At 36.4% G+C, this 12,837-nt stretch overlaps 1 protein-coding gene across 1 annotated transcript; it reads left to right on the top strand.

Moving 5' to 3' along the window:
* Window positions 1-6,707: 6,707 nt before the first annotated feature.
* On the top strand, window positions 6,708-9,555 carry LOC104607961 (leucine-rich repeat protein 1-like). Its single transcript, XM_010273763.2, has 7 exons — window positions 6,708-6,873; window positions 7,034-7,166; window positions 7,279-7,350; window positions 7,513-7,656; window positions 7,790-7,861; window positions 7,958-8,029; window positions 9,325-9,555. The coding sequence occupies exons 1-7, from the start codon at window positions 6,798-6,800 to the stop codon at window positions 9,392-9,394; spliced, it is 639 nt and encodes a 212-aa protein (XP_010272065.1). The 5' UTR covers window positions 6,708-6,797; the 3' UTR covers window positions 9,395-9,555.
* Window positions 9,556-12,837: the final 3,282 nt, after the last annotated feature.

The raw sequence follows: 12,837 nt of genomic DNA, 5'->3' as shown, positions 1-12,837 counted from the left end.
AGCTGCTAAGAGGTTTAGGTGGTTTTGATTTTTGAATGCAACCTTGTAAAACTGGATATGCATATGAATATGACACTGAGAAGGGATGGGGGAGAGCCCCTAAAACTTGCCGGACGATTATTATTTATTGAGGGGATGACTTTGTGAGAAATGGTTGTAGAGACCAGAGAGAGAACCTCTTGTATCGGATAAAGCCAGCATGGTGTTTATGGACGATTATTGTTTATTGATTATACTTGCTGAGAAATCGGCTTTGGTGCTGGTCACACCATTTGCAGTCTTTGCAGGCTTGCATTGGCAATATCTTCCCATGAAATAAAAGCATACAAGTATACATACATTCTCAATGCACTGGTGTGCAAACGGTGCGAGCAGTCTTGAGCCGATCTCATTCTCATCTATTGGGTGGATATCCTCTCAATGAGGCCAAATTTAGATTCTTTTTCTTCTTTGATAAATAAAGGATTCATGAAGCAATGGAAGAAACAAAGGATACAAGAAAAGTAGCAAGACGCACAGCGGGTGGGGCTAAAAAATTCTGAGCATGATCAGTCATTCTCCCCCAACAGGTTACAAGCTAAAGAAAAGCAAGCAACACACAACCATAAAAACATTTTACGGGCCGCTATATTTAACACTATTCAAATCCCTGGCCCAAAGATCCTTTAGCCAATCTAGGGGATGCAGCCTCGTAAGTACCCTTCTTTGTAAGCTATCCTCTCATGAAGCAGAACCTCACATTCGAATTCACATTTGCCACCCCACAGCATATCCCAACCGTGTATTCATGCTGAGATGTGCATGTGGGGCACAGATGTGGTCTCCTCACATTAATACTCAATTAATACCCAGGTTTGGTTTGGTGAGCTCAACTCAATTGGTTTAATAATAAAGGAAAAATTCTCGATTAGTATCATGTACTTTGAGTCTAGTGCCACTTTGGTTTTCGAACTTTAAAATGCGACAATTTAGTACTCAAACTTTCAAAACATGACAATCTAGTACTTGCTGTTAACTAATTGTTAACCAGCCATTAAGTGGTATTTGCAAAAGACACAAATGCCTTTTGAGTGACATTTAATTTTCTTTATCAACCATCTAAATATTGACAACAAATTAATTATCTCAAATTCTTGCTTCTTCTATTCAAGAAAATTGGGGTTACCAAAATGCCCACTCAAATGAGAGCCCAACTTTCTTGAATGAAAAAGACAAATATTTGGGACTGTTAATTTTTTGTCAACGTTTAGATGGTTGGTAAAGAAAATTAAATAACACTTGAAGGGCATTTGTGTCTTTTTCAAATGTCACTTAACAGCCGGTTAACAATAGGTAATGGATTATCATATTTTAAAATTTTGGATACTGAATTATCGCATTTTAAAGTTTAAGAACCAAAATGGCACTAGTCTCAAAGTACAGGATACTAATCGGGAATTTTCCCAATAATAAAAGTAAAGCTCTATGATTTTGAGTTGAATCATCAATTAACCCAAACTATAAATAGTAGCCAGAGACAGAGTGTGCACACTGTACTTTATGCTCACCTTCTTGTCTAGCCTAGTCAAGTCTTTCAGAATTCAGACATTGTTTTGGCTTGTTTGCAATGTACAAATTACAAACCTCTGCATGACCATATTTAAGATACGAACAATGATGTAAAATTTATGGATACTTTTACAAGACCAAAGCGTTCAAAAATTGCTCATAATCGGAAAAAAGAAAAACGGATATTCTTTTTAATGGTTAGAGACATAGAATCGTCCAATCAATATCATCCTTTCATCATATATAGTTTCTGCCGTTTCTCTGTATATCATATAGTTCAAAAACAATTGCTGCCAGTCATCCAAGACAAACTTTAGCCTCATTATATATTTTACTGAATACAGAATTTTATTATTCACAGTAGTGGGAAGAGCCGTAGCCTAGTACTAGCCGTCGTCAAGCTTCATTATAAATAATCGCTTGGCCTAATTGTGAAACTGTCTGAAAGTCGTATATTTAGGCTAGCTATAGATGAATCGGGGTGAGCGTGAGTCCCACCCCGATTGATGATGGGGACTTATCATTGGGTGAGTCCCACCACCTGTTTGAATATTTCCTTCCTTTGTTTTCTTTGGGGTTGGGGTTGTGCCCCCACGCGGCATAGCTTTTAGTCCTACGGATACGGTAACCATTACTGATCATCCCTTCTATGATTAATCCGTTGATTCCGGAATTCGGGACCCACCATTCAATCAATTTCACGTTTTTTTTTTCTAAGTTGCTCTATTTTTTTTTTTTTTGTGGGAGGGAGGGGGTTTGGGATAAGTTGCAGTCCACTTATCCTTTTTTTTTTTGCCTCATTTTGAATTTTAAGGGGGTAGGAACCTACCAATAATACGCTCACAACACTGTCCCAATAGATCACTATAGCCACACAATCGGAACATTACATCTCCATGGGAGATGTTCACAACATAGGGCTGTAAAGGCTGATTAGGACATTGTTGGGACCATGTATTGGTAGCTGATCCAATAGCAATTTTAAGAGCTTTAGATCTGGGACTTGACATTGTTTTCTTCTTTGTTTTTTCTTTCACATAAAAAATTAGGGCACTTGTTTGGGAGGGTTTTCACACAGCAGCTTATAGTGGAGTTCACATCTCCGCCCTACGACACCCCACAGCACATCCCTGCCATGTATTGGGAGATGTTCTCAATGTACGGCGGGGATGTGCTGTGGAGCGTTGTGGGGTGATGTACATGAACCAAAAATCCCATAATATAATGAAGTCATATATGGTCAAGATTCAGAAAGCTGAAAATAGATTAACATGAGCCATAAAATCGATTTTTAAATGAAGCTATCTAATTTCTCTGAATCGGCTCAATGGGAAGTCATCCCAAACGGGCTCTTATTTTCTTTGGATCCGTTTGGTTTGAAAAGAAAACTGTCTACATGTGATCTTGATGACTTATGATGTAACCGCGTAGGCTCCATCATAGGTGAGATTCATCCAACAATGGTTCTCGAATCTCGACCATATTTGGCACATGGTATGTTACATGCTATTCTTCGGGGCTCGTAATAGGAAAGACAAGGCTGTTTAGGTTCTGTTTGTTTGAAGTACAATCTGAATGGAAATACAAATTTTGTCCAGTTTAGTTTTGCATATGTTCGTTTGTAACTATGATTTAGATTTCTATCTAATACAAAATTTGTATTTTTTGCATTTAGAATATTGATGCAAAATTTGCATAATTTTTTTTTTATACTTCAATTCTTTCCTGTATAAAGTGGGAATCACTATGTATGTATTTGGAACCGTGGACATTTATTGACTAAATGTTTTGTACTTGATTTGTTTAGAAAACCGAAAAAAACAATAATGAACCTATTGCGTTGGTGAAAGCACCAAAATGAAGCTTCCCTCAATGGTAGGGTACGTATAAACTGAAGCCTACTTTTATAAGTCCCTATGTGTACGGGTTCACATAATGGGAGAAATGCCGAAGTGATGTTTAAGTGGCAGCGTTTGTTTAATAAACTCCCTCGGTTTCAAACGCCCTATATATCTTGCTTCTTACAGAAACAAATAACTCTCTTCATAACTCTTCCTACACACCCAAAAAGTAAACCAGAATTTACACAGCCTATTTGCACTCCCAAGTACAAATGAAACTTGCAAATAAACTTAGCTAGTAAGAGTTCAAATACAATATGTAAAGTGCAAGTGGAAGGTTTCAAATACCATGTATACAAGGTTTTATACTGTATATGAGTTTAGCTTCAGTCAATGCAACATCCATTGAGAATATATCCGCACTTATGTGCTTTATCTTATGGAGAGATATTCGATTACAAGAGGCTGTTCAAAAGATATGAGCATGGGCTTGCACTGACTGAAGTCGAACTCACTGTATATATTTGTTTTTGCACTCTTCCCAAACTGAACGGGGTCCGGGGTGTGACACTTTCATACCCTATGAAACTTCTATAAGATAAATTAGATAAAAATCCATTGGTTCATTTATTCATGGATACTGCTTATATAAACCAAATGTTTGGTTTAATTTAATTTGTTATTTGCATGGGTGAGATTAACCCATTGCTCTAGCAAACCACTTTGATAGGCTGGATTTCTTTGGTTGAGCTTAACCCCGATCTCAAGAATCCACTTTAATGGCTTATTTCTGTTGATTTGGTGCCTCATTTGTATGGGATAAATCAAGTTTGGTGCTTCATTTGGACAGGCTAAAACAGATGAAATCTCAGTACATAATTTGGATGGTTGAAATTAAGTGATTAATCTAAAGAGGTCATGTTGAAGGCTCAGATCTTTGACTTATTCTATACATAATTTTATTTGGCTTACATTTTTCATGAATTTTGGTTTTTATTTGAATAGGCAGGATGAATTGAAATAGTGGTACATTGCTCGGATGGTCAAAATTTATCCTTTGCTCTTAGGAGACCAAATTAATGACCTAGTTTATAGAGTCGATTTTATGTGCATTGTTTGGAGAACAAATTAGTTGGAACTTTGGTATATCACTTGGATGTCTGAGATTGGTTCATTAATCTTAGACCTTTGTGATAGCTTAAATTGTTGGGTTTATTGGATTAATGTTGTCAGACTCGGACTCTGGACTTAAACACTCGAACCGTTAGAACCAAGAAACGGTTGCCAAAATAATCACTTTTCAAAATTTTTGAAAAAAAAATACTAATCATTGCACTGTTTTGAAAATTGAATTGGATCGGACAGTTCGACTGTTGGACCCAGGAGTCCGTCATGATTCCGAGTCTGATTTTGGATTAGATTTCAAAGAAACCACTAACTCGAGAAGTCAAACTGTTAAACCATTCGACCATACAGCGGTTTAAGGGTCATATGTTATGGTATATGGGGCATCAAACAGGTTTTTAAAACCCAGATCTGACCTGATATGTCTCATTATCTTGTATTTATTTAATTTTGATGACATTTTTTATTATTTCTAAATATTTTATGTATATTTTTAGAATTTATAAATATATTTATGTTTATTTTATTTTTGACATTATAGGTCGAACCATTCAATCCAGATGGTTGAATCACAGATGCAAAAAACAGTGGCCAAAGCGATTCCATTTTCAGGACCATTTTCAAAACCTTGAATCTATCAACAATCCATGAGACCATTAAAAATCCAATTCTAACAAAGATGCAATGTTGGATTGGATACACCAATTGGGTGGGTTAGATCAAGCCAAATCTTGGTGTATCATTTCAATGGTTGGAATTAGTTGATTAAGCTCAAGATACTATTTTAATGGCTTAGATTTTGTGTTATTTGGTACATCATCTTATTTGTCTTAGTTTTTTAGGGTAAACTGTTGAAAGATCCCCTGAAGTTTCTGATCATTGCTGAAATCTCCATTGAAGTTTGGTAATTACAATAGAGGTGTTCATGGTTCGGTTAAAATCGAACCGTGGGTTTTTTTTCGTAATTGAATCAGTACTATCAGTTTTCTAAAAATCGGTAATCGAAATCGAATCGAAACCAATCGATCAATCAGTTGACTGGTTCAGTTAACCGTCGATTTGGTTCATCAATTTTTCGGTTTTTTAATTTTTACAATATATTATAAAAAAATATATAAATATATAATAAAAATTATAAATATATATAATATTATATTTTAAATAATAAATAATGTATCATATATTATAAATATATATTTATTAATTTATAATATAAAAAAAATATATAAAATATATAGAAATATATGTATACTGGTCAATTCGGTTAACCACTGGTTTTTTATATTGGTTAACCGAAACTGAATCAGTACCTTTGGTTTTTTAAAACACCAAACCGAAATCGAACTGGCTGGTTAGGTTAATCGATTTTTCGGTTTAGTTTCGGTCGATTTTTTCGATCGGTTCGATTTTTCGATTTTCTTTGCTCACCCCTAAATTACAATCACTTCCCCTGAATTTTTTTTGATAAAGTTGCAATTACTATTAAAACTGGTTTCTACATAAAAAATAATAAAAACTTTATCAACAATAAGACAAAGAGTTTAAAGTTATAGCTTTAGTTTTGAGAGATTGATATGAAAGAAAATTTGAAAAATAAATCAGAAATAAAATTAAAAGGGTTTAAGATAGCGATTGATATTAAGAAAAAATTTGAAAAACAAACATTTTAGTTGAAGGGAGGTTTAAGATAGATATGGAATATTTTATGCCTCTCGTTAGAGGATTGGAAGAGAATGTTTCATAAAATTGAGGAGAGATTATTGCAATTACCAATTTCTTCAGAAACGAACAGAAACTTGAGGGGAGGTTTGAGAAATTTACCTTCGTGCCTTATTTGAATAACCCATCCCATATGAGTCAAGTACGTTATTTGAAAGCTCAAGTGTAGTTCTTTGACACATTTTTTGTAGCCCAAATTTAAAATTTTGTGTTGATTTGATTTTGATGCAATTATTTTTTATTGATGCCGTAAGTAAAGGGGCTCCACATACCACATGACGCAGCAAAATTTATCTTACGAGTTACGACTGAGCGTCACCCTGACCCACTGACTGACTTTTCATTCCCAACCAAGTCCCCTCTCTCTCTCTCTACTGGACTCGATCGAATTCGTTGACCATTTACTCTGGGGAGTGGGGACCATAGTGAGGACTTTCTTTCAGCATTTTTTAATTAATTTCTCCGTTCATTCTTACACAGCAGCAGCAGAAGCAGGTCTCATACGTACATAATAGTTGGGTCCTCTTCCTCTGTTCCTCTTCTCATCTTCTTCTTGTTTTGTCGATGGCTCTTTCTTTCCTTCTCTCCTTGCTTGCCTTTCACTTCGCTGTTTCTCCAGCCATCTCAACCAATTCCGAAGGTAATTTTATGACTTCCGAGTTTCTTTTTCTTTCCTCTCTGTCTCTCTCCCCCACCCTCTTCTTTTGGGGCTAGCAGATTTATCTTGCTTTTATTTAATTTCTTTTATCTATATTAAGTTCTTTTAGTGGTTCTTCGTGATTAAACTAAACAAAAATCAGGAAATGCTCTTCATGCCTTAAGAAGCAGGCTCTCGGATCCCACAAATGTTCTGCAAAGCTGGGACCCGTCTCTGGTCAATCCATGCACCTGGTTTCATGTCACCTGCGACTCTAACAATCATGTTATCCGACTGTAAGCTTAAATTCTTTTTAGTTTTTCTTTCCTTACTCCTCTCTCTCTCTCTCTCCTCTTATTCTTCTTGCTGGGTTATTTTCTTTTTCTTTTCCTTGTTACATGTGAGCAGGGATCTGGGTAATTGTAATATTTCTGGTACTTTGGGGCCAGAGCTCGGCGATCTCAAGTATCTCCAGTACCTGTAATTCCCTTACCTCTTGGACTAGTGGGGCAATTGCTCAACTTTTTATTTTTCATTATCTTTGAGTTTTATGTTTTCATTAGGCGAATAAGCTCAAACCTCGCCATCTCTTTCTTTCGTAATTTTAAGTAATTGAGAGTAGACTTTCTCCATCAATTACAGGGAGCTCTATAGGAACAACATCCAAGGGAAAATTCCAAAGGAATTAGGTAAACTGAAGAACCTTGTTAGCATGGATTTATATGACAACAAATTGGAAGGAAAGATCCCAAAGTCTTTCTCCCAGTTGAAGTCACTTAAGTTCCTGTAAGTTTGGTTTCTCTGTTTTGCCTGGATTATTGATTACTAGTAGTGAATTGTTTCAACTCCGCGATATGGTAACAAATTTCGGAAAAAAAAAGGTTTTAACCTTTCTCCTTGGTTGAACTTGATGGTACAGACGTCTGAACAACAACAAGCTGACAGGACCCATCCCCAGAGAACTCACAGCCCTTTCAAACCTCAAAATCTTGTATGTATAGAGAAATAAGCTTTGCTTTTTTTAATTTTCTTTTCTTATTTTTCTCAGTTCCATTTTCTATCTTGAACGGATTTGTTTCCATTGTAGTGATGTTTCAAACAACAATCTCTGCGGAACAATTCCAACCGACGGGCCGTTTGCGACCTTCCCCATCCAAAGGTGCTGTTGCTTCTCTCTCTCTCTCTCTCTCTCTCTCTCTCTTAGAATCTTACACTGATGAGGATATGGTATCTCAAACACCCAAATCAGGATAACAGGAAGGTTTATTACTGCATATGTTAGTAGATGGTGATGTCCCAATGGCACATCACAAGAAAATGAGAATATTGAAGATCAGACCACACTTCAAGAATACTCACACTCCTTTTGTTTTGAAATGATAGGTCCAGGAAATATTCATCATCTTGAGGTGATATGAAGAACAATAAGAATTATAAGAAAAAAACTATGTCCTGATCTTGTTAGTGATTAGGTTAGGACACAATTCCACAGCGCTTTCTCAACCCAAAGGGATGATCACTACAAACATAAATGATGTTAAGACTCTGGCAGTCAGCCTAATGTCTTTTGTTTCAAGTTTCAACCGTGCATTGGTTGGTACTTGTACAAAGATCAATAGTTCCTATCTTTTTGTATTTAACGGTGCACAAGGTGGTGGGCATAGAAATGTCAATTTTTTTATGCTAAGGCACATCAAATGGGTGGGAGGATGTCTTCATTGTAGGATATTATCAATATTGCCCTTTTTTTTCATTCAACCATCAGATGTCAGTGTAAACTTGTGTGTGTGCTTACATAAGTATGTCATTTTGATCTATTGTATACATCTTATAACTTAAAAATTAAAGAAGATTTAATTGCATTTTCTGTCTGAGTATTGCCGGTGCACGAGGTCCAGCTAGTGATGCTTTGATAAATCTTCTGAAATATGTGAAATTAGTTATACAGATGTAGCTTTGTTTGAGAAAGATTTGATTATATATCAAGCCTAAATTATGAATATCCCTTCCCCATTTATCTCTGCAACTGTGCATCTATCAAGTGAATTACCATGTAAAGGCACTCAAATGAATGTTCACGTGTTTATAATTACTTTTTGTAAATTCTTTTGGCAATGGTGATGTATAATCCATCCTTTATTTGCATCTATTCATGCTTGCAGAGGAATTTCCAACCTGAACATATTTACTATTTAGATGTTAAAAGTCTACACCCATGTGTATGGATTATGGAGGATTTTCCAACTTGGGAGCATATTTCCTCATTTATTTAATTTCCCTTCTCCTTACAATATCATGGGGCAAGACATAGTTCTTGCCCAAAATGCATCTTTTCCCGTTCTTTCTGACACAATATTATCCAAAAATGCATTTCAAACTTGCTTTCTAATGTAATCCAAATTTTCTTTCTGTGAATATGAACTAAGCTATTTGTGTTCCTTTATTTTCTTTCAGCTTTGAGAACAACAGCAGACTTAATGGACCAGAGCTGCAAGGATTGGCATCTTATGATTTTGGGTGTTGAAGATCAGTAGTCAGACGATACTCTGCTGCATGCTTTGCAGGTTACTACGCTTAAGGTTGTTGAATGAGACAGACCTAATGCCTTATAACACTATAATTGAAACAATATATGTATTTGGGGGGATTTCAAAACTAACAAAATAAGAGAATAATTGGCATCAACTGATCAATCTACACAACCATGAAATGGAATGAGGAATGACTCTCTCTAGATAAACTGTAATTAGAACAGCATGTTAAACAACTATCAAGTTCCAAACAAGGTTTAAATATTGATACGACAAACCCAATACATGGTGCATAGTATCGGTTTCCAATGGGATCAACATACATTACACAGGTAGAATGGATGAAATTTCGTGCGATTCTACCTGTATCCAATGTGTTGTTCAATACATAAAGACCAATATAACGTATGTATTGCGGTACATTTTCAAATTTTTAATTACCTGTCCACAAATTGAATCCCTAATTAATGCACGTTACTGTATCAATTATTTCCGTTAGTGAAAGTTATATGGCGTTTCAATGTAACTGCCATGTGACCAGACCAGTGACCTGTTTAAAATTTCAAAAACCCTATTTGACCCTTTCTATTCTCCCATGTGATTAGGCCCTCCTCTCCTTGTATGGTACATGCAGGAAAATATTAGCTCCTTTCTCGTCTCCTTCCAGGATTCTGAACCCAAATTTCTCAAGAGTAAACTAACGAGAACCAGTAAAACTTGCATTGGAGAATCTGAGGTTGTTTTGTTTTCAAGCTTGCGATTAGACACTAAATTTTTCAAGACTCTTTTCTCAAATTTGTTAAAAACCAGAGCTTGCTTCAATTTCAAATGTATATATATATATATATATATATATATATATATATATATATATATAAGAAAATTTCTCTCACTGATGATGCTTGCAATCAAGGAATCCTATTTATATATCACGTTTGAACAGTGATTAGTTTTTATCTTCTGAAAGGTGAAATTTATGTATATGTAAATCTAGATTAGAAAGAAAATCATTAAAAATATCCCTGTCTTAGCTTCAAAAGAAAACCGGAGCATCCCTGTTTTAACGTTCTTCTCTCAATGATTCCCAAGTCCCCGTATATACCTGATCTGTTTTCTTTCTTTTTCTTCCTCACCTGCTTCTCGTCTATTGTTGTATGTATGGCTCCTAACAGTCCCATCTCTCTATTGTTTCCTGTCATCCCTATTTTAATATCATCTCCCAAAACCCAACTTATTTAATTCCAGAATTCAAGAGCTAGTAACAAATTGCTATTGCATAAATTATATGGTCCAAATGGAGAGAGAAAATGTTTAGGAGTTATTTAGGTTTCTTAGAGTTAGTTTCAGACACTGACCTCAATAAAAGAACCGAGGAAGCCTTCTAGAGAAAAACCCTGACGAGTCAACTCTACAACAATGACAAGGGAAAACTTGGGATAAGATGTAGAAGGGTTGGTGGATGGCATCTGTTGCTACCCGGTTTGGCCAAGGGCAACAAGATAAATTCGCTCTCGAGCTCTGAAGGCTGGCCAAAGGCTTTGAGGGTTCAGAGGAGGTATGCCAAGGCTGAGGACTGTAGGCCGAGGCGGATTGTTCTCTTTGAATACTGGAGTCAAGTGTTTATGGCCGAGGGCTGTTGACTAAGTGGCGAAGTCCCTTAAAATCCAAGGTACTGCAAGACAAAAAGTGTCAGAGGCCTCGGGTGGGAACCCAAGGCAGAGGCTCCAATGGTCAAGTTAGTACGAGGGCAAGAGGAATGGAATCTGGTGCCAAAGAGGGCACTCGTAGGCACTAGGCTCCCAGGAGTTAAGTCCTCTTAGGAGTAGAGCTAGAGCTGGAATTCAGGGATCCTTTACCTAGAGGGGGGCACCTCGTATTTATACTTGAGCTGCTGGGAGGTAGGTGGAGATGGACGCCCCCGATGAATGTCGTACGAGGGCGATCAGCAAGCATTGCAGGGACGCAGGGGCACTCTGCTGTTGGCTCCGTATGAGAGGAGCAAGGTAGCCTCCGCTGTGCTGAATCGTAGCCCCAAGTCTGGCGCTCGTGGGCTGGGCCGGGCTACCCTACATCAGCATCCATGATCAGAGAACCCAAATACAAGGGTGAGGATTGATCCACTCTAAGAACAAACCCAGGTCTGGACCCAAGAAACCATTAAGGGTGTAAACAATAAAATGGTGAGGATTGAACCATTCAACGAAGATGCTCATGAATCCCGGTCTTGAACCCACATGTACATCATGTGAAGGTGAGAGCAGGCATTTTCCCATGTATACTATAAACATAACTCAGATTGAAAGATATATTGTAGTTCTCATTTCTCAGCATCACCAACAGTATATTGTACCAGCATTAGCATCTACTACGGCAAGATGTTGCAGACAAATGGGGAAGACCGTGTTTTGCAACAAAAGGGTACAATCGTCTTTTTATTATTTTCGTTTATGTTAACTGGAATAAGGTACGCTAAGTCTATTCGGAAAACTTAAGGGTATGTTTAGTCAATTAATGAACGCCCAGGGTCACTTTAAGTCTTTTACCCTCCCCCTCCCCAAAACCCAAAAAAGAAAGGAAAAAAGAAAAAAAAAAACTATGGCTACTCTTCTTTTATTTAAAAAAAAAAAAGCAGATGTAGAGATTTGAACCCAAATCTCACACAAGAAGTGCAAATCCCACCATTACACGCGATAACTTCAAATTAAATGGCGAAGGTTTCAATTTTAAGTTTTTAACCCTAAGCCTAATTTTATATACTTCAAAATTAATACTTTTAAGTATTATTAAAATTTATGTTGGTTTTCTAATGTATACATGCATGTTTCAATTAGGGGTGAAGTGCAACAAATTTGTTAAATTTTCAATAGAGATCGGACCCTAACCTGAACAAGCCTGAGAATGATATAATTGAAATTCAATTAATTGCGCAACCTGACTTGCAGTCCTAGTAGCTCACATTCCACAAACATTTAAAATGTGTTTCTTATGTATTTATATCCTACTTGTAGTGCCAAAAAATACCTTGTAGTCATTTAGATTTAGTATTTTCAATGCATTTGTAGGATTTGTGAATTTCAATAATTTATCTAATAACTTGTGCACTACATATTGTATCCTAAAATTCAATCAATAACTGAACTTTGTAAAGACCCATTGTCGTGGTTGTGGCCTTGTAGGGATTTTGAACATAAATATCAGGATTTTAGAAGGCCCGGTCCTTTGTCGATTTGGAAAATTGCGGTTTCAAGACATAGTAATGTTAGCAGGATCGTTTAATCATCAATGCAAAAGATATCTCTTTCAGAAACTTTTAATGATTGAATGCTATTAGGACATGGAGTTGATTATCTCTTTCAGAAAAAGACTCTTTGAATGGTTGATCACTTGGGAGAAACACCGCTATTTTGGCTCTTGAAGTTGGAGTGCACAGAATAAA

This window comes from Nelumbo nucifera, chromosome 5 (assembly GCF_055504915.1).
Source record: "Nelumbo nucifera cultivar China Antique chromosome 5, China Antique-T2T, whole genome shotgun sequence".
In the NCBI taxonomy this organism is placed as follows: Eukaryota; Viridiplantae; Streptophyta; class Magnoliopsida; order Proteales; family Nelumbonaceae; genus Nelumbo; species Nelumbo nucifera.
The sequence above is the reverse complement of the archived record's forward strand: the minus strand, read 5'-3'. Positions and strand labels throughout refer to the sequence as shown.

What these genes read in the sequence shown, in the direction of transcription:
- LOC104607961 (XM_010273763.2), top strand. Translation starts at nt 6,798, where the DNA reads ATGGCTCTTTCTTTCCTTCTCTCCTTGCTTGCCTTTCACTTCGCTGTT. An exon ending in CTCAAGTATCTCCAGTACCT is followed by an intron (nt 7,351 to 7,512) that starts GTAATTCCCTTA and finishes CATCAATTACAG; the next exon opens with GGAGCTCTATAGGAACAACA. An exon ending in GCGACCTTCCCCATCCAAAG is followed by an intron (nt 8,030 to 9,324) that starts GTGCTGTTGCTT and finishes ATTTTCTTTCAG; the next exon opens with CTTTGAGAACAACAGCAGAC.